General features: G+C 48.1%; 2 protein-coding genes across 6 annotated transcripts in view; one reads left to right on the top strand and one right to left on the bottom strand.

The window, feature by feature from the left end:
• The window catches only part of Otof (otoferlin), a 230,539-nt gene that overhangs the window by 106,563 nt on the left and 101,772 nt on the right, over positions 1–22,204 (bottom strand). The window lies entirely within an intron of this gene.
• Fam166c (family with sequence similarity 166 member C) lies at positions 727–16,256 on the top strand. The gene is made up of 4 exons (XM_017798636.1): positions 727–800; positions 12,860–13,130; positions 13,998–14,110; positions 16,042–16,256. Exons 1-4 carry the CDS (start codon positions 727–729, stop codon positions 16,184–16,186), a joined length of 603 nt encoding a protein of 200 aa, XP_017654125.1. The 3' UTR covers positions 16,187–16,256.

The following is a 22,204-nucleotide window of genomic DNA, read 5'->3' on the forward strand; positions in this document are numbered from 1 at the left end:
CCCCCACCTCCGTATCTGCCGCTTCTTGGCGGTATCTCACCAAGCTGCCCAGGTTGTTCTCAGTTTTGCAGTTCTCCTGCCTCAGCTTCCAGAGAAGTTGCGACTGCAAGGCGTGAGTCACCAAGCTCTGCTTAGCTGGCCCTTACTAAATGACTGTGGAGCTGCTTGAGAAACCAGATGAAGGAAAAAGGAAGTTCAAGGGGAGAGAGGAGAGATTAATAAGAAAAATGCCCCTCTTCCCAATAGGTACACACATAACTACAGGGCTAGGAATCCATGCCCAGTGAAGCCCACCACGAAGCCATTTCCCAGAGCTCCACAGCAGGGAGAACCATGGGCAACCTTAGAGAGAAAGGACTCTGGGCATCCCTGTGATCCTGGGCCTGCGAGCCCTCCAGAGCTAGGCCAGGCCAGGTTTTAGAGCTGCAAGCCCGGTGCCAGGACTCTCCATGGGGCGTCGGACATTTAGGATAGATTCAGCTCCACCTCCGCTCTGCCAGTCCCCCAGTGGACGTGAAGGGCTAGACTTTGGTGCTAGGGCGACTTGGCGGGAGTCACACAGTAAAGTTTGTGGGATGGGATGGGGAGGCGTCTTCCCCTGGCGCAGAGTGCTCCAGCGTCCCAGAACTCGCGTTGCCAGGCTTGCGGTTGCCTGGTGACCTGCGGGGTGAGCTGTTTACCTCGGGGCTGAGTCGAGCTGCAGCGCCGGGGATCGCAGCACCCACCATGGTCTCCCGTAGCGCGGGCACCCTACTGACCGAGTTCAATGCCACCTTCGTGCCCCCCGCCCTCATGCCCGGGTAAGCCTGTGAACCCTGGCACACCTGAAGCTGCAGGTCAGAGGCCCTCCCCTTTCAGTTTTATCCTCCCACCCAGACGTGGAAACTCCTCCCTCCCGCCTTTGGGGAGTCCAACAGCTCCTCCCCCTCGCCAGTTTCCCCCTCTCCCTCCGCTTTGGTGGCCTTGCTAGGTTTTTCTGCTATCACAACAGGCAGTGGGGCAGGTGCAGGTGATCGGGATCTCCAGATTCTTCTCCGTAAGAAGTTGACGGCTAGCCCAAGATAGCGCGGTCTACTTTGGATGGGGGCCCAAGATAACGCGGTCTACTATGGTTGGGCCAGGATGAGGAAGGAGGAGATAAGGAAGCATGGTTTTGGAGCTGCCAGGCAGTAGTAGCCTGGATCACCGAGAGGGAATGTGAGGAGCCAGGAGTGCTGGGCTTCCTGGTGACATCAGCATTTGTGGGTTGAAGAAGGAACTGAGACTTGGTGCGCTGGCTAGCAACCTTCAGTTTTTCAATTTAGCAATTTTTTAAAGTATTTTTTTAATTGAGCTTTTCATATAACAGTTCTTAATCAAATTTAGGCCCTCCCCTCCCCCATCCATGCCCCACCTATACTCCCATCGGACAGGTATTCTGCCATACATGTTAAGTCCTATCCAGTCAAACATTTGTACTCAAATGTCCTTCAGTGTAAATTCGTCCACTGTAGTCTAGTCAGTCCATCTAGAAATTACTCTCCCTCACCCAGTAGCAATCAGTCTCCAATAGCTCTCAGTCTAGTGCCACCCACCACCCATTTTTCTCCTCCCCTTTGGGCCCTTGTTTGAGTTGGAATGGGTTCTGTGCTCAATGCCACCATTGTCACAAGTTCCCATGTGCAAGCTTCCAGTGATCTGAAAGCCTCTGCTTCCCTGTTTCCATGAAACAGCCCTGACTTACAATCTTCCCCTCCTTCATCCGCAGTGGTCCCTGTGCTATGGGTGGGTGAGGTTCCATATAGGAGTCCTATTGTACACTGTGCAGTCTCTTCTTATTCTTTAAAACTTGGTCAGTTGTGGCCTTCTGTGTGCATTGCATTTTGTTGTATAAGGAAGCTTTACTAATGAGAGTTGAAGGATGCATTAGTTTTCTCTCTACCCCTTGTTCCACTATGTTCCATGAGCCTTAGTTGTAGAGGTTCAACGATAGATGTGTCCTAGTACGAAGCATCTATGTTTTCTGTATCTGACCAGTTATGCAACCATCTGTTGCAAAAAGAAGCTTCTTTGATGAGTGGTATATGGTATGCTTGTCTGTAAATATAAGGATCTCATCAATTTACCTTTTTTTCGAGACACCCTCTCGCTAAGCTGTCCAGGCTGACCTTGAATTTTTGATGTTCCTGCCTCTCAGCCTCCCAAGTACTGGCATTATAAGCCTGTGCTACCAGGCATGGTTTTGGTGTAAATACTTAAGGTTTAGTTCAAATCCATCTTTCAGGGACAGCTAGCAATGTTTTTGGCTCTTCTCCCTGCACCCCCCCAACCCCCGCCACACACACATATTTTGGGCATCTTTCAAGAGGTATTGATTTTATACATTGATATTCTATTTTCTTAAGCATCCACAGACTTTTATTGGAAGCCTTTCTACTGTCTGACTCCTTGGCTCTTTGATGCCTGGGTCACACCACTGCACCCCACAATTCCCTCACTCTAGAAGGGGCAGGAGCTGTGGTTTCAGGAGCAATCCCCACATGCCTCTCCTAACCACACCACTTGTTTGCAGTTCCCCTGAGTGCCCCTTCCTATCTTGGGATTGCTTTAAAAATAATCATAACAAGTAGTTCATAAAGCATCATGCCTGGCCTGGGGTAGATTGAGCAGCTGAGCCCAGGTCTGCTGCTTGCTTGTCTAGATCTTTCTGGGAGAGAAATATGTTTTTCTTAAAAGGTCCTCATCAACAAAGAATGAATCAAGACATCTGGTGTTTCTGAACACCATCTTACTGGCAATTTTGTCACTTAAGGAAAGAATTCAGGATTCCCCACCTTGCTTGGGTAATTATTGCTTTTCTGTTCTTTTCAGACACCAATCACAGATTTTACAGCACAGCCCGTCTCTCATGCACTCAAATCACCCCCTTTGCAGTTTTAGCCACAGGCAGAGAATATTCAGGTTGGTAAGGACCTCACAGATCCCAGTGTACTCTCTTCTTGTTCTAGATGTGAACATTGAGGTCATGGGGATCTTGCATGAGCCCATGCTGGTGATGCTAGATGTAGGCTGGAGCTAGGTCTTTGGGGCTCAGTAGTATCACTATAATCCCTCATGTATGTGCCAGGTCCACTCTGTACCAGGCCCTTTACAAACCCCTCTGTAAAAAGGTCTTCATGGGCAGGTGAGATCGCTCAGCAGGTAAAGGTACTTGATGACCTAAGTTCAACATCCGGGACCCATATGGTAGAAGGCGAGAACAAACTCAAGTTGTTCTCTGACCTCTACATACATGTCATTCTCTCATTCTCTCTCTCTCTCTCTCTCTCTCTCTCTCTCTCTCTCTCCCTTTCCCTACCTCCAGGTAGTTTGCCTATCAACAAGCACTCAGAGAAAAGTATTTGGCATTCTAGCATTCACCTGCATCTGTGGCAGAAATCTTTCCCTGTAGTTAATTTCAGGTCATCAATGTGTAGGCTCCAAACAAGTTTGTAAAGGCAGATATAGTAGCATACTATTTTGCTTTTGGCAGTTTCAGTTACCCAAGGTCAACCTTGGTCTGAAAATAAGAATGGAAACTTCCAGAGATAAATAATTCATAAGGTTGTTTTCTTTTGTTGTTGTTTTTTTCTTTTTGAGACAGGGTCTCCATGTAGCCCCAGCTGTCCTGGAACTCACTATGTAGACCAGGCTGGCCTCGAACTCACAAAGATCCGCCTGCCTCTGCCTCCCAAGTGCTGGGATTAAAAACATGCGCCACAATAATTCATAAGTTTTAAACAACTTTTATTACAGTATGCTGTTGTAATAGTCTTGTATCATTAGTTATTGCTAATCTCTTATTGTGCCTAATTTATAAATTAAACTTTATCGTAACTGTGTGTATGGAAGGAAAATAAATACAGAGAGCTGGTACTGGAGGCTTTCGGCATCCACTGGGGGCCTTGGAAAGATCCTGATAGATGGGGGGGTCATGTCTGTTTGCACTTCAGGATGCAACAGACATGAACTAGAGAGCACAGACAATATGATTAGCAAGTGATAATTTTTGAGCATTTATTATCTTTGTTTTGTGAATGATTTGTTTAATTTGCAACTTTAAATAACTTAATTTTTAATATTAGCTTTTAAAATGGACATATTCCTGAAAATTAGGCAATCATTCTTTGGAAGCCAATCTAAACCATCAGCATGAGCCAGTACCAGCAAACCACTCCCTGTACCTGTCAGTTCCCTCAGGCCTGTGGCATCACGGGAGACATTGAGGACAGGGTGGGGGGACAAGTTTGGGCAGAGCTCAGGGCAAGCTTGGCCTAAAAAGTGCTGCCTCCAAGATGGGCCAGTATGTTGTGGGCTATGAACAAAGACTATCTCAGGCGCCCAGGAAGATGTGAACATTGGTACTAGACTCTCCTGAGAACTTTAACTTGTACACAGTCTTGGGTCTCTTTCTTATGTCATTGGCTGGGGGTAGGCACAAAGATGGGGGTTTTCAATCCTCCCAGCGATTCCTTGCGAAAGGGCAGGTGTTCCCAGTGTGGGAACAGTGTGTTCCCAGCTCACCTGTGCTTCTTCTTGGCAACTCTCAGCCCCAGGTTGCAGGGTCTGTCTGAGGCTAGCCAGCTGTTAGTTCTTCCCAGAATGAGCAGAGTGGGCTGAATTAAGCAGAAACTAGATTCTGAAGCACACCCCCCCCACACACACCGTCTTTTTTCCAATGCCACAGAGGAGGGAGGCCTATTTTCATTTGCTAGCATCCTCTGGCTACCCATGTCCCTCTCTCCCATGTTCTCAGGCCAGGGGTTTCCCTCATCCCTCTAGGTACCTCTGCTCCAAGGCTGTTTCCTCCCTAGATTTCACCTCAAAGCTGTTCAGTGAGATGGGCAGTTCATAGGTGACTGATGCTTCTCACACAAACTGAGGCATTGAGGACCCTAAGAACAGAGTATGGGGGATCTGGAGACCTGGGCTCAGCACCAGGGGCTCCCCTCCTCTCCTGGAGAAAGACTAACTTCTCCAAAATGGGCCTCCATTTGTCAACTGAATCCAGCAAATATTTATAGAGCATCAACTGTGTGGGGTAAAATAACAGGGGTACAAATAGTAAAACAGAACCCCCTCTTTCCAGAGATTCTACAGAAAGAAGAACAGGTTTGGTCTATTTCAAATACAATAGAATGTGGACAGGTCAAAGAGCAGACAGCTGAATAGGCAGTGAGCAGAGTCTGGGGGTGGGTCAGAAGAAGCTCCTTGGGAATGAGAATACTTGGGCTAGGAATATAGCTCAGTGGTAGATGACTTGCCTAGTATGCATGAATCCCTAAGTTCAATTCATAGCACTGGGGGTGGGGGTGGGGGGAAGCATGTTTGAAAGGCACCTAGAAGCCCAGGTAGGATCACAGAATGGGAGGGAAGAGGAGTCCTCTGGATGGAGGGGATGGCTGGAGCAAGGACTGGGGTTGGAGTTTCTCCCAGGACATGCTTTCTTTTTCCTTTTTCTTTTTTTGGTCTTTTTGAGACAGGGTCTCCCTGTAGCCCCAGCTGTCCTGAAACTCACTATGTAGACCAGTCTGGCCTTGAACTCACAGAGATGTGCCTGCCTCTGCCTCCCAAGTACTGGAATTAAAGGCAGGCGCCACCACGCCCGGCAACCAGGACCTGCTTTCAAAGCCCCAGGTAACCTATCTGTGTCATTGATTGGGGCCGGCCCAAAAGAAAGTGACTATAGGAAAGTGGCTAACAAGGCTGGCACGAACCCTCACACAGGCCCTCATCTAGAGGCCCTCAGAAGCTGGCCCTAATCCTATAAGCAGCGGGAAGCCCTTACAGGTTCTACCCAGGGGCAAGATGTTACCAGCACAGTCTTCAGTGGGAGGTGTAATGGAGAAGAGGATGTTCGCAGAATGGGGACATATTGAATAGTAGCAAGTTAATTAGTTAATAAGGCTGCTCAAGGGATCCCTGAAGCTCATGGTAATTAATTTTAATGTCAGCTATGGGGCCATCCAGTGCTCTTAAGAGACAGGGATGGAACTGCTCCCTGCATACATAGTAACCCACAATGGGCCTTGGAATCCTCTGGGGCCTGGCTTGGCATGTCTCTTGGCTTGTGTGTATGCAGGTGAATAGAGAAACTTGGGAGCAAATGAAGGGATGTGGACAGAAAAAGGGATCAGAAATAGGTGAGATGGTGCCACAGGGACTCTATGATGCCCAGTTATAAACTGCTACTCCCCACTTTGGCCTGTTACAAAGACCAACAAAAACAGTGCTCAGAAGGCTCTACTGTGGAGCCCTATGGAGTCTTGTTGAAGGCCCACACATCCAGGTGCATCCAAAGGACACAGACCTAGCTTCCCAAGATGTGTTCTCTGAGTGCTCCATAATGTGAACCTGCACACATGTAAGCATGCATGTGTGTGTGTGCATACAAACATACCTGCCAGAGCTGTGAATTCTGAGGGGAAGTCAGGCAGAACTTAGAAGGGTTGTGGAGGAGAGGGCTTCTATTCTGTTACAAATATCTTGGCATTCAGAGCTGGTGGGAAGGCTGGAAGCAGAGGAGGCACATGGCAGAGAGCTTGGGGGTGGTGAAGAGAAGAATCACAAGAACTATTTCCACAGCTCTTTTCTTCTGAAGAGCCCAAGGCCTCTGTGGGTGGAATGTTTCGTGTGCTCTGATGATCTGAACACCTTTTAAAACAGGTTGGGGATGTCGCACCCCCAGTGATCTGGATTTCTCCCTCGCACTTGTGCTGAGGATCAGGGGGAACACAGATGAGCAGCCACATGTATATTTGAGTCCAGATGTATGGATGATAATCCAGATGGTGAGCATTCACAGCAGGCACAAGGAGAGGTGGGAGGCAAATCCCCAGGGGGCAGGAAGAGGTCAACACTCCAGATAGAGGAACTACTTCTGGGCATCACATGAGGGCCCAGGGACTGTGAATACCACTACTAAGCCTGAGAGACTCCAGGAGAGTGGGGGATAGTGAGGAAGACTGCACTGGCCTCAATGGACATGGGCTACCTGGAGCAAAACTGGGTTGAGGAGAGACTCTTAAAAGAATTAAGGCTGTCCTGGTGAGCATAGTTGTGGGAGAGTGGATGGCAGAGGGAGAGACTTTGAAGGCTCCTGAACAGGACTGAGGGAGGATGTGGGTGCATGGGGTAATGGAGAAAGGACAGCACAACTACTGCTCCTGCTTTCTGAATGGGGTGATGTCAACCAGGGGAGGGCTAGAATGCTGAGCAGGAGGAAGAACAGGCTGGTTCCCCATGAAGAGAGCAGGACATATTCATCTGCTAGCAAGAGACAGTTGAGGCTGGAGATAGATCCAGGCATCATCAGTGTGCAGGTCTCCTATGGATGAGGCCTCTTTAATGTAGTGAATCCTTGAAAAGAGGACCATGGATAACACAAACACTAAAAGGTGACCCAGGACTGGAGCCAGATCCTCCACCAGTCCTTCCCAAGCCCTCTACTCCAAGGTTCTCCTAAAGCCTCACCCATAGGAAACCCCTTCACAGCTCTGCCAGTATCCACCCATGGGAGTAGGCCTTCTCTCCCTGCCTTTGACAGCATGAGAGCCCTGACCATGGTCCACCTTGGTTTGGAGCTGATCTTTCTTTGTTGGTGCTGGCACAGCATGGCAGGCAGGATACTACCTTGTGATAGGGTAACTAATGCGTGTATGTGAGGGTTAGAGCTTGTGGTTCCCATGCTCTAGCACTGCCAACACACAGCGGGTTCCCAGAAAAGTATCTTTTAATGCTACTAGATTATCTTTTAAAACAATTTTCATACATGTTGTCATGGTTGGCTTTGGTTCTTAGCTTGACACACATGAGAAGAGGGAACTTCAAATGGGAAATTTCCTCTATCAGACTGGTCCATGGGCATGTCTGTGAGGCATTTTCTTGCTTGTTGAGTGATGTGGGAAGGCCCAGAACAATATGGGTGGTGCCACTCTGGGCAGGTGGTCCTGGGTTGGATAAGAAAGCAGGCTGAGCACAGCCCAGAGGAACAAGTCAGTAAGCAGCTCTCCTCCCTGATCTGTACTTCAGTCATGGTTCCTGCCCTACTTAACTTCTGGCCTTGGCTTCCTTCAAGGATGAACTGTGATTGGGACAAGTGAGCCAAATAAACCTTTTCTTCCCCAAGTTGATTTTGGTAAGAGTACTTTATCACAGCAATAGAAAGCAAATAGGATACATATATGAAAGCAGTAAGTTGTCCTAATTCAGGTTAACATTTGGTGAAACTCACCTTAGATCTCTTTACATTCATATTCAGAAAAAGGCTGGATAAAGAGTGAACGTACAGATTTATAAAAGCAATTTTATAAAATACAGTCAGGCCATATTTGCCCATATTTCATATTTCATAAATGAAAGTATGAAATTTAATGGCACTAGTATTTAAGAGAAGGAAAAAATAAAATGGAAGAATGGATAGACTTTAGATAAATGTCATCTCATCTGACAAGACACTAATCCCTTAAAGATCCCTCTGAGGCAGGTGAGGGAGAGGGCAGGAGTGACTCAAAGCCAGCAAAGGCTGAGAGTCATTATGTCTTGTTCTTTTAATGACATTTTCATTTTGGATGGCATGGGTTGACTGCTCAGAGACATTCCTAGTCAGTGTACTCCCCTCTTCTCTCCACCCACCTCTTGATTTTGGTTGCTCAGTTATTTTTACTTTGACAGGTTTTATAACATTTGCTTCTGTTCTGCAAGCAGCATTCACCTTGACTGCTATTCCTAGCTTGTGCTTGAATAGGTTGGAAGATCACCACCTTCTTTCTCACAGTGGCTCTACATGACTGAATTTTTTGTTTTGTTTTGTTTTGTTTTTTTGAATCACCTCTGGGTTGGCGGGGTTTTGCTACTGAACACTGCTTTTAGGAAGAGCCTGTGAGTACTTTATTTCCCAAGTTCCTTCATGTTAGGAAAGGACTGACTGACCATTTGACTTGTGTGGTTGTCTCAGGTCATGTTTTCTACAGGATGTGCCCTACACCCCCCTTTTCATCTTCCTTCCCTCCCTCCCTCTCTCCCTCCCTCCCTCTCTTCCTTTCTTCCTTTTCGTGTGTAGTGTATTTGTGAAAGAGAGGGTATGTGTTTAAGTGTGTGTGTGTGTGTGTGTGTGTGTGTGTGTGTGTGAGAGAGAGAGAGAGAGAGAAAATGTATATACATGCATGTGTATAGACATCAGAGTGTGTGGAGGACAACCCATAGAAGATTCTCTCCCTCTACCAAGTGGGTCCTGGGCATCTGACTCAGTTCATCAGACTTGGAAGCAAATGCCTTTACCCACTGAGTCACTTCACTTGTCCTCCACCTTATTTTTGAGACAGAATCATTGAACCTGGAGCTTGCCTGTTGGCTAGACTGGATGGTCAGTGAACCCCAGGGCCCCTCCTGTCTTCACCTCTAGTGCCGGGATTACAGATACATGCTGCCACAACCAGGTTTTCATGTCAGAGCTGGGGATCCTAATTCAGGCTCTCAATCTTGTGCGTTGTGATTGAACCATCTCCCCAGCCCTTGCAGCCTTTTTTTTTTTTTTCACATTTCCTTCTGTAACTTTATCTTTTGCTAGGGGCTTGACAGTACCTGAGTATTAGTATCTTTTCTTCCTTTCCTTACATACTGAATCAACCAGGGAATAAAAGAACTGGTATGTGAGAATGGACCACAAATATACTGAATCCCAGAATGAGACAGGCAGGGCTGGAGCCTGTCCATCCAGAGCGCCTGGCATGGAGAGGCAATGTGTGCTTCCCTAATTCCAAGAAAAAGGAGGAGAGAGGGCTACAAGGGCCTGCTGTCTTTGACCTCTCAACTAGTTAAATCTCTATTTTGGGGCGGTTTCCTCTGCAGCATGGAATAGCCTCAGGAACTCCGCTTTTGCTTCTCAGAGTGCATTTCCTTCTAAACAGGTTTCTTTGGTGGTACAAATTTGTAGCAGAGGGGCAGCATGAGCTAAAGACATTGGATGGCCTTATATGGCCTTAATAAAATAGTAAAGGTTAGTGGTGGCTTGGAAGTGGGACAAAGAGAGAGGTCAGGAAAGAGCAAGTGTTGAAGAAATAAAGACAGAAGGTCCAGGGCATTCCTTGGAGAGCTTAGAAATAAAGGAAGTGAAAGGGTAAAGTGTGAGACAGCAGCACCATCTCCTGTCGAAGTTCACAATCTGGGAAAGGTTCAGCCACATCTTTAGGCAGATAGAGGTCAAGAGAGAAGTAAACACCAAAGATGGCAGAGAGGAAAGACAGAGGCTGAGAGAAACACAGAAAACCCACAGATGAGGCAGGGTTGGTAGACTCCAGACCCCTCCTTTCTGCCAGATTCCAGGCAGGCTCACTGGTGGGGGGTGAGGGGACCAGGAACCAGAGGTCTCAAGATATTTTACCCAGAGTGAAAAGCAATCAAAAATTCTGTCTGTTGCTCTATATAGTTTTCTTGAAGTTGCAAAGAAGGAAATCATATATTGCTAATTCTAGGCCAACACCCACTAGTGAAGAGACTGAGACTCATGAGGGTCTCCAGAGGTACAGAACCTTTGACCTCAGAGCCCTCGGGGCAGGACAAGTGCCTGGAACACAGGGACCGACATGCTGCAGTGCCCTGGCCAGCTCTCCTAACTGCCTGGGCTTCACTGGGATTGTCCTGGTGTATGACTGGACATGTCAAGTCTCATGGAGGTGTGGTTGTCTTGGAGGTCTCTGGAACATAGTCACTGGCCTTCTGGTGTTTGTGAATTTAGGTCCAACTGTGCCTACCATCATCAGTATGCCATCCTCTCATCTGTTCATCTATTTAATAAACTATTTTCTCTCCACATATTTTCTGCCAGACCTGGTACTGAGAACCAGTGACTCAACGATAAATAAAACACAACCTCGTTCTATGTCTGAGAAGCTCGGGCATGTAAAGATACGGAAAGATGAACAGCACAGGAAAAGATGTGGATAATGGAAGGAATTTTAGGGTATCTTGGATACCCACTCAGACTTAGGAGAAGCAGCAGTTCTTAGACATGATATTTGGTCAAGTCTTAAAGGACCATTTAATATTTGGGAGGCAGCAGGGGCTGAAGGGAGTGGAACTGATAGACTAACTTCCTGATGGCAGAAGATACATAATAAGAACCAAGGAAAGGAGGGGGCAAAGAGGAGAGGGAACAGAGAGTGAGTGAACGAGACACTTACAGAACCACAGTGGCTCCTTAGGCCTGGGGTACTAGGTAGCCTTGAAGTTGAAGAGGCACTAAGGATTTGCCTGCCTCACTAAGGATTTGACTCTGGAAAGCTCAGCACCTGGAGTGTGAGGATAGATTGGAGGAGCGAGGTGTGACTGCGGTCAGGAGAGAGCAGCAAAAATGCTGTGACCAAAGTCCAATGGAAGGAGCTGTGACCAAGCTCAAGTTGTAAAGGCAGAACAACAGGACTTGCTGACTGACTGGATGTGAGGAAGATGGATGACCAAATTTTGACCTGGACAATTAAGGAGAGTGATTCACCTAGATAGGGCCAGACTGCTGGGGAAGGTGGGAGTAAGAAGTCATGCCCTAGAATTATTTAAAGAAGATGTTTACTGTGTAGATGCATGCAGCAGTCCACACTTGGGGAGGACTTTGGGGGTACATCAGGTATAGGCCATGGTTAGGTCAAGGCTTGGATGCCATTACTAAGACAGCTTATTAGACAGAAAGTCTAACCAGGTAAGCTCCAGTTTCAGTAAGAGACCCTGTCTCAAAAAAATCATGTGGAAAGTGATAGAGGAAGATACCCAGCATCTACCTCTGGCCCTCACACACGTGTGTATGTATGCCTGTGTACACACACACACACACACACACACACACACACACACACACACACACAGAGGTGGATGGAAAAAGATGGTCTTGAAAAGACCCAAAAGGGATGATCAGGGAAGTGGGTACACAAACAGGTTAATCACAATCAGAAGTGACATTTCCAGAAGGGAGAGATCAGCAGTGCCTAAGGCTACAGGAGGACTCAGCATGATAAAGATGTCCCCTGCACTTAAGTCCAGGAAGGTCCTTATCAGGGGCCATTTCATGGGCAGCATGAGGGAGAATCAGATTTTGGAAACAGGGGTGGGGTCGGGGGGCCAGGAGGAGAGATTCTACTGGTTCAAAAGCTTTGATCTGCCCCCTGCTGGGCACCCATTCTAGGGGTTACCTCCCTTCCTCTGTGAGCCTACTGTAGTCTAGGGTCTTGGGTCTCAGGGTCTCAGGAGGGCCTGTGTTACTGAATCTCTGCTTTCACGCCTGTCCTTGCTGGGTCTTGTTTGTGTCAGAAAGTGACAGAGCTGTTACAGGTTCTAAGCACTCTAGATCTTTGGTCAAGGCTTCCAGATTATTTGGATAGCATCTTGTGAGGTCATGGAAACAAGACTGAAACCCAGGCCTCGGCTACAAAAAAGAAACACCCCCAGCATTTCCTCTCTGGCCCCCGTGAACTTCTGTTCTCTATTGTATAATGAGATGACCACAGAAAGACAGGGCTAGATGAGACCCCGGCATCTTCAGGCCAGTCCCTGAAGAACAGGAGGCCCAGTGCAGGAGTGATTTGCTTGCAGGCTGATGAGGGGTACATGGGTGTTCTGGCCCCTGGGAGGCCTCTGGTCTGGAAGATGACCATCCAAGCAAAGACTCTGTACAAAGGGGAAGGCCCAGAGACCTGTCCGCTTGACCTTCCCCCAAGATCTGATCAGGCCAGTGCACTTTTGGAAAATTCTCATAGCCAGAGAAACACAAGACCCCTCAGTTCTCAAGGGCCAATCTGGGAACAGCACTTGGAGCCCTTCATGAAGCTTCATCGCCCCTTCACTATCACTGCAGGTATCAAGGTCACGTCCCGGGTGTAGCTTCCTCCTTTGGCTCCTCCTATGGCAATACCGCCATCAAGTACTTCCAGGACTACCGCAATGCAGCTGTGGAGAAGAGCTATGCAGTCCTCAGTGGAGGCCGATTCCCCACCATCTTCTCCCCTAATCCCTCCCTGGTGCTGACTGAGTGCTCACAGAACTGGGACCGCTGGCTGCACCTGCCCACCTACACCTGCTTCAATCCGGATAGCAGTCGCTCCACTAAGCTTAATGACTTCTACAAGGTGAACTGCCCTCCTGGCCCCAGCCCCACCCTGCATCCTACAGAGTGCCTCTGTCTTTTCAGAATCCGGGAGCCAGACGGGACCTCTCTTATTCAAGGACTTCTATGACTCCATTTTGCTCATCAAGGATGTCCCTGCCCCTTCCTCTGTCCTCTGTATCTTTTGGCTCTGTGAGCCCCTGCTTTACCTCTTACCTGAAGAAGAGACCCAAATAATCACTCTAGGAAAAATTTAACCTAGCCAAAGGCCCCCACTAAAACCCTTTGGTACCCACTAACCCTCCCCAGTTCCTTCAGGTACATGGGACTGAGCCTCCCCTGGTTCTCAGGATATGAATGAGGACTCATTCTCTGGTATGCTCTGGGAACTCTATTCTTCTCTTTCAAACATGCCTCCATCAATGACACAGATGCTGCCTGATGCCAGGGAAGGGACTTCTCTGAGTAAGAAAGCTTCCTCAAGTGTAGGAGAGGTAATGGTCTCAGGCTCTGAGAAACCATAGGGCCATCTCAGTGTGTCTGTGACAACGTTTTGACTCTCACACAGATACACCCGAGCTTATATCATGCTTGTGGGGACACTGGGTGGGATGCACCTGCTGAGCTGAAGTTTCAGAGCTGTCTTAGTTGCTTCCTGTCTCCTTTACTCTGCAGCAAAACTGCTATGTGAGTGTCAATATCCCCAACACATAGCGGAGAAAGTGAGGCTTAGAGAACAGCAGCTGATTAGTGGTTGAGCTGGGGCCCCAGGAACTCTGGGGGCTTTACCAGAGGCAATAGAGGAGACTGCTTCACCCCTGCCCAAGTACTGCTTCCCAGCTGTATGACACAATAACAACCTGTTGTCTGTTCTTTGGCCGAGCTGTAGACAGTACAGCAGCAGCGGAAGTACTACCAAGACAAGACTGGCATGGTGTCCCAAGTCCCGTACTTCATACTACCTGTGAGGGAGCCGGACCTGTACCCACTACCCACCAATCTGTGAGTGGCACTCCCTTCCTTCCTGCTGTTTGCAAATATGCATCCACAGGGGACCTCCTCCTCACCCAGGCCTGCAGAACATCCACTCTAGGAAACTAGCCTTGTATCTGCATGCAGAACAAGCGGATCCCAGCTCCAGCAACCTTTGGAGGGAGGAGAATACCAGGAAGCTGTAATCGGAAGAATCAAGAAGAGAATTTTCCTGGCCAGATACACTTAGAGTTTGGGGGGCACACTCCATAACCTTTGCAGATGGGAATATGCCTACTGCTTTCCCTGCAAGGACAGCCTCTCACAGCGGCACTGGTCCAAACCCGGTGCTGCTGCTGCCCTCTGGTGGATGAATAGGGCACTGCACCGAATGGAGACTACTCTCAACTCCTACCTCCCGCTTCCCTCCTCGGAACGTAGGGACTTGAAAATATCTTAAAAGTCTAACTAACCAGCTAACAAAATATGAAAGTTCCTTACAACCCCAGGATCCACACCTGTTGCTGTCTGAGAGCGCGCCCTGCCCCAGGGAAGGCCTGCTCTGCCCTGCAAGGTGATTCAGACAGTGTTGCTCCCACCCAGGCACAGGAATCACAAATTTACACGCAGGTGTCCTATGGCTGGAGTAGGGTGGTTGGTGCCTGTGCTAGGGACCAGTAAGTTTCCAGTTCATTCCTCACTCCACCCTTGCAACCCCTGTCTCTTCATCTGGGGAGCGATGTTAGGAGGTCAGTGGACAGCAGGTTTCTAACCCTAACCCCTGCTTTTCTCAAGAGCCCTAGCCTTACCATTCAGTTATAGATGCAACAGCTGTTCCATATGGTTTGATGGATTTTACAGACATGGTTTTACTACCTCTAGAAGTGCCTCTCTGTAAAACAGATGGGCCTGTTTATAAGCAGGGAAGCTAGGGTCTAGTGAAGGCCTCAGGAGGTTGTGTTATGTGGGCTGGTAGTTAGAGACTCAGTCTAGGAAGGGACTTGTGTTTTCTGAAGTTAACTCTCGGCTCTGTTGAGTTGGGGAGTTCTGAGACAAGGTGTCTCTGGAGACAGAGTCTCTCCTGGGGACAGGTCTCCTGAGAACTTCTTGCTAGATGTGCCCTTCTTGAAGCTTCACATCCCCAGATCTCTCTCTTCCAAACTACCTGACAGTCTGTACTGCTGACAGTGTCATACCTGACACAGATTATCAACCAGGTGGTTGGGGAAGAAGGTCAGTGATCAGTTTTGTAGGCTAGAGAATCTCTCCCCTTTTGGAGTTCTGTCATAATCATCACTACAACCACCACCATTACCATCATCAGCACTACCATTGTCATCACACCATCAGCATCAGCATCATTACCATCATCACCACCATCACCATCATCACTACTATCACCATCATAATTACCACCATCACCATCATCACCTTCATACCAGCATCACCATCACCCCCACCATCATCACCATCACCATCATCACACCAGCATCACCACCATCACCTTCATACTATCATCACCATCGTCATCACCACCATCATCACCATCATCACCATCACCATTATCATCATCATCACATTCACCATCACCACTGCCACCATCACTATCATCATTAGCACTATCACCATCCCTATTGCCACCACCATCATCCCCATCATCATCTCTGTAATAGCTGAGTATTTACACCTGCCTTACCTTATGTTAAGTGCTTCTTAAAGCACCTTGTCTTATTATGTTAAGTTACTTCTTGAAGCAAAATTAAGAAGGTAATAGTCACAGCCATTTGTTGCTACATGTTTCTGTTTTCAGCAGGAGACAGGGCCAGAATCCATACCAAGTCACTTTCCTTCCAAGTCAGGGTGACTTAGCAAATGCCATACTAATGAATGGCTTGTAGGGCCACAGGACTGAAAGTGGGCATGGGTAGCTATGGTGGACATTTCTTCACCGTCCCTTCCAGGCCTCCTTTGACCCAGAAGAATAAATGGCACCTTTTAAGAGTTTCTCCTGACTACGTGAGGACCTACCAGACCTTCCCATCAGGGAAGAGAGTCTCCTCACAAGAGCGGCAGAAGAGGGACTGCTACTTTGAATTTAGAGCATGAGACTGTGACTGATGCCTGGGAGATTTAGCCCTGACCAGGTTGGCTTGCTTACAATAAAATCTCTAGCCACAACCACCTCATACATCTGTCGTATGGATCCATGTCACCATGCCGGGAAAGTATTTCCTAAGGTCACTTGGCATCATGTCTTAAGAGCCTATAGAGAGCTCAACCCGAGGGATTCAAATCCAGGAAAAGCAGTACCCAGCTACTGTGAGCCACTCAGCTGTTTTCAACATGGGGCTTGTGGAATCAATGAGTGTCAGGCTCACAAGCCTTCTCAGTTAGGAAACCTCCCATTGTCGTCACTGGTATAACTGGGGAGGCCCAGATTCCCTGTCCTTGAAAAGGGTAGCAGGGTCCCAGAACAACTGTACTGGATGTGAGGTGGAGTATTAGTTACTTTTCTCATTGTTGTGACCAAATACCTGACAAGAAGCACCTTTAGGAAGGAGAGGTTTATTCTGGCTCATAGTTCAAGGGATACAGTCCATCGTGGTGGGGAAGGCCTGGTGACAGGACCAGTTCCTGTCAGTGGCGGCCAGAGGCTGCTTGCTTATATCTCAGCATATCAGAAAGCAGAGATAAGGGAATGCTGTGCTCTGCTTTTCCCTTTCCCTCTTTTTACTCAGTCTAGGGTCCTGCACATGGGATGCAGCCACCCACATTCAGAGTGGGATTTCCTCCCCCAGTTAATGGTCTTTGGAAACTCACAGACACAAAAATGTGCTTCACTAATTCCCTAGGTGTTTCTTTCTTTCTTTCTTTCTTTCTTTTTTTAATTCCTTTCATGTGTATGAGTGTTTTTGCCTGCATGTAAGTGCAACACATGTGTGCAGTGCCCTTGGAGGTCAGAAGAGGGCTTTGTTTTGCCTGGAACTGGACTTATGGATGGATTTTAGGTACCATGTGGGTTCTGGGAACTGACCTGGGTCCTCTGTAAGAGTAGCCAGTGCTCTTACATTGAGACAGCCCTCCAGCCCCCACCCCAGGTCTTTCTTTCTTTCTTTCTTTCTTTCTTTCTTTCTTTCTTTCTTTCTTTCTTTCTTTCTTTCTTTCTTCCTTCCTTCCTTCCTTCCTTCCTTCCTTCCTTTCTTCCTTCCTTCCTTCTTACTTTCTTTTATTTTCTTTTTTTCCACTTTTTTTGAGACAGGGTCTCACTGTAGCCCCAACTGACCTGAAACTTGCTATACAGACCAGGCTGGCCTCACTGTCACAGAGATCCACCTGCCTCTGCCTCCCAAGTGCTGGGATCAAAGGCATGTGCCAGCGCACCTGGCTTCCCAGGAATTTCTTTTGCCACCACGCCGAGCTCCCAGGAGTTTCTTAATCTAATAAAATTGACAATAAAAATTAACCCTTACATATGAGAAGAAATTCTACTGGAGCTTGGCGTTATTTGGTCCATATGATCACTTGAAAGAGAGATATTACCCCACTTCCCTAAATATTTTTTATAATTTTTATAAAATTATAAAATATTTTATTATCTTTTATTATTTTATGTATGAGTGTATTGCCTGCATGTAAGTGCACCCATGTCATGCAGTGCCTGCAGAGATCAGAAGAGGCGGTCAGATCCCTTGGAACTGGAGTTATAGATGGTTGTTAGCTGCCATGTGGGTGCTAGGATTTGAACCCAGGTCCTCTGCAAGGGCAGTCAGTGCTTTTAATCATCTAGCCATCTCTCCAGTCCCAGAAATGGAACTTCTAAGACATTGAGAAAGTTGCCCATGCTCACACAATAAGGAAATAACACAGCCAAGATTTGAACCAGATTTACTGGGCTCCCCAGTCCTGGTTTCTCCACCACATACCCTGATTGTGGCCCATGAGGGGTTGCTGGGACCCTGAGAGGCCCTTCAGAGGGGCAGTGCCTGAGAAAAGAAGCCATTTGAAGCAGTCACTTCCTGTATTCTGCCCAGACTGGAGGGGCAAGTTGGTTTGGTATCTGTCTACTGTTGCTGTGATAAAACACCATGACCATGGCAGCTTATAGTAAGAAGAGTTTATTTGGCTTAGGGTTTCAGGGGGAGAGTCCACAATGGCAGGGGAGACATGGTAGCACAAAGTGGCCAGAGTAGAAAGCCGAGTGAGTGCTCACATCTTCAAGCAGGCCCAGGAAACATGAAACTAGAAATCCAGCAAGGCTTAAGAACTCTCAAAGCCTGCTTCCAGTGACATGCCTCCTTCAGCGTGGTCACACCTCCTAAAGGTTCCATGGTCCTCCATAACAGTGCCACAAACTGGGATCAAGTGTTCAAATACTTGGAGCCTCTGGGGGACACTTATTCACACCACCACACTACCCTTGAGTTAATTTCTAAAAGAGGCTAGGAGTGAGCCAGGACCAACAACAAGGGCATAGGGAGTGGGTGCCAAGGCTGCATGCCTGGGTGACCTTGGAGGGTCACGGTCTGCTGTCACAAGGTGGTTGCTTTCTACTTCCTGGTGGACTCTGTTTGATGGGACAGAAGACAGGACATAACAGCCTACTGGTAGTCAGGCTCTAGGGAAGGGACCTCATGTCAGGAGTGTATCTACACCATTGGACTGCCCCTACCTTCCAGTACCCAGATTAGATCAAGGGGGACTCCATCAAGTAATGGGGCCTTATTGCCCCTGAACAGGTGAATTAAGACCTGAAGACAAAGTTCAAGTATAGAGGAGGCAAAATAGCCCTTTCTCTGTAGCAGTCATCTCCCCTGGGCAGCACAGATCAGAAAAACCATATTTCCAGCAGGTATCCATCTGGCGGTTCCCTCAAGTTCCCATAATGGACTTCTCCTATGTCCCAGAGTCCCTGGCCATCTGGGTCTTGAAGTGTCCTTGGAGTGACCAAATTCATTCCAGGGCTTGGCTGAATAGCAAAGCAAATAAGCTCTAATTGCTGGTCACACATGGTCCCATCCCAAGGGCCTGAGGGTGCCAAGTAGGGCCAAGATGTCTTCTCCATGGGAGGAGGACAGGGAAAGCCAGGCGCCAGCTGGAATGGCAGCTATGTGCACATCTCCATGCTCTGCTCTGGGAGATGATAGCTGGGGGTGGCTTCCAGAAAAAGGGGGAAGGGTCAATATTTTTCTAGTGAACTTTGTCCCATTTGGCCTGGTCCCCTGTTCTGACATAAGTTAAGATTTGAACTCTGTCCTGGAAAAGATTGCCTTCCCAACTTGCCTGGAGTTGCTGGCAAACTTAAGCACCAGAATGAGGAGTTCTTAACACCAAGTCCCCCTGTAGGATTCTGTTTCCAAAAGCAATGGGTGAAGCTGGGCATGGTGGCGTCTTTGATCCCAGAACTTGTGAGACAGAGGCAAGCGGATCACTGTGAGATCAAGGCCAGCTTGGTCTACATGGTGTGTTTCAGGCCAATGGAGGGGTGGGCTTAGGAAAACACATTCTTTTTGCTTTATTTAGTAAATAATATCCTAGAGGTAAGGGAGTCACAAGGACAAGTCATACTTCAAATCAGATCTCTCAGTGTCGAGCAGGTGGGCTGCTGGGTCGTTTGCTGTCATATCAACAGCCCCAGAAGTGAATCCGAAAAGAGCTGAAAGAAAGAATCCCAGAGCTGTCTTGGGTCCCCACCTTGCAAGTCTAAGGTCCCTCACACTTCTTTCTGTAGACAATGGTTCAAGTCAACCTAAATCTCTCTCTCTCTCTCTCTCTCTCTCTCTCTCTCTCTCTCTCACCCTCTCCCTCTCTCCTTCTCTCTCTCTCCACCCCCCTCCCCCTCTCCCTCTCTCCCTCTCCCTCTCCCTCTCCCTCTCTCTGGAGGCCAGAGGGCAACCTCAGGTATCATTCCTTGGGAGCCATCCTCCTTGTGTTTTTTTGAGACAGAGTCTCTCCCTGGGGCCTGAGGCTCACTGATTTGGCTACACTGATTGGTCAGAGAGCCCCAGGAGTCTTCTGTCTCTGCCGCCCTAGCATTGGGATTACCAGCATGCCCCACCACACCCAGCTTTTTATATGGCTGCTACAGATCAAACTTAGGTCCTCAAAATTGCATGGCAAGTACTTTACCAATTAATGGAGCTACCTCCCCAGTCACCAAGCTTTCTAGAAGCTTTTTCAGCATCACCAGAACCCAAAGAGTTTTTAATTTTTGCAGTACTGGAACCAATAAAGAGAAACAGGAGTCATTCAGACACAGATACATGGCAGATAGTTCTAGTTTCAATTTTGTGCTAGGTGTTGTGGAGGAAGAGGGATTTCCTCTGATACGAGTCATCCCAAGTGTGACCTCTCCAGGTTCTGTCAAGCCACAACCCTTTTGTTGATGTTGGAATGGGGAGCCTTCATCTCCATCTGGGTGGTTGGAAGAGGAGTGAACACACCTGACTTACCTGTGCCACTCAGGTTCTCTCTAGGAGTTCAATATCTCAGTTGAGCAGCTGAGACTATACTTAAGAGTCACTGAAGGCTATTCAAAATCAAATAGATACAAACTTAACCATTGTCAGGAGCCCATGATGGCCTCAGATCTGACAAAGCAAAGACTGCTGGTATGCAGTGGAAAGCTCAGTGTGGGGGAGTAAGGAGAGAAGCAGAGATAGTGGAGATGGAGAGGCGGAGAGGGAAAGGGGGGGAGGGAAGGGGAGAGGGAGAAGGACAGAGGAAGAGGGAGAGAATGATGAATGGATATTCAGACTACTGGCCTACCCAGGTACTTGCTAAACCAGTTCTCTGTTCTTTTTTGAGTTGTTTTATTAAGCTCTCAGGAGTAAGAATCCTCCCTCACTATCAAAATCACCTTGCCTGTGAGACCAAGAGGCAGTAATGGGGGCGGGTATGAAATATACAGGTCAACAGATGCCAGCTCAGCACAAAGAAGGCCACTTTCACAAGGGTCCTCAGTCATGGCATGGGCCAGCTATAGCATTGCTACAATTGGAATAATCCAGAAACATGGTCAGTATGGCCGTGGAAATACCAGAAGGGAGTCTGGAGCAGAGAGCACTGAAGCCACCTCTTCTCTAAGGTAGGATTGGTTGTTTCTCTTGAGATAACTCTTTTCTTCTCTGAGCTCCTCCACTGGCATCCTCACACTCCTGAGCCAACCCTCAGCTCCGGGTGATCTCTGGTTAACAGTGGCAAGGCAACCCCTAGGTTGGGCCTGGACCCTAGTGGGTCTTGGGAGATGCACACCGACGTCCTAGCCATCAGAGGCCATGTCCCTGAGGTTGCATCAACCCTGCTCATTGTTTGCAAAGCCTAGAATCCTATTGTCCCCTAGAATCTCATTGTCCCCTTTCTCAGAAGCTGCAGTTTTACTGATTCTGAAAGAATCCACAAAGTGCCTTGGAAATTCATGACTTCCATGGGAAGATTGAGACACACCATTGACCAAGGAGAGACTGGGGAGTCCTTTCTGCCCCCAATCACAATAAGCAGCTGCTCCCCTCCAGAACACCTTACTTCATGAAATCTGGAGATTTGGCCATGGCGTGTTCAAACTCGGAAAAGGACAGCATGTTGTCTTTGTCCAGATCTGACTCACTCAGGACCTGGTGGAGGAAAGGAGGCTGGGAGGAGCCTGGGGTAGAACAGAAGATGGGACACTGGAGGAGGGAGAGAGATCCCCCTTGTAGAGGGACTACCACATGCCAGAGTGTCTCAGGAGCCCTGTCCCACAGAGAGTTGAAGGTATGTGTGCTAAGGCTGGGAGCATTAGGGGCTGATCCACTCCTTGGAGGATTCTCCTTGGGGCCTCCAGCATCAATGCAACACAATGAGGACAGCTCCACTCCACTGCCCCATCAGCTAGTCATAGGCAAGGGCCTGCATTGCAAGAAGCTGGGTTAGGCAGGAGAAGCCTTGTCAATTGCACTTGTGAATTCCTTCTAGCTCCCATCCTGACCTGAAACCCTTGAAGGTTTTCATAGCCTGAGAACATATGGGCCCATGTGCTATCTTGGGTTTTGGCCGCTATCTCCATGTCTTGTTGCTAGGACACCTGGGTACTGTGTTGCCACTGGATAACATGGGGAGGGAATGTTGTGATGTGTTCATCTGATGCTA

Source organism: Nannospalax galili, unplaced genomic scaffold (genome assembly GCF_000622305.1).
Source record: "Nannospalax galili isolate Female #2095 unplaced genomic scaffold, S.galili_v1.0 scaffold517, whole genome shotgun sequence".
In the NCBI taxonomy this organism is placed as follows: domain Eukaryota; kingdom Metazoa; phylum Chordata; class Mammalia; order Rodentia; family Spalacidae; genus Nannospalax; species Nannospalax galili.

What these genes read in the sequence shown, in the direction of transcription:
- Fam166c (XM_017798636.1), top strand. Translation starts at nt 727, where the DNA reads ATGGTCTCCCGTAGCGCGGGCACCCTACTGACCGAGTTCAATGCCACC. An exon ending in CCCCCCGCCCTCATGCCCGG is followed by an intron (nt 801 to 12,859) that starts GTAAGCCTGTGA and finishes CTATCACTGCAG; the next exon opens with GTATCAAGGTCACGTCCCGG. An exon ending in AGCTTAATGACTTCTACAAG is followed by an intron (nt 13,131 to 13,997) that starts GTGAACTGCCCT and finishes GCCGAGCTGTAG; the next exon opens with ACAGTACAGCAGCAGCGGAA.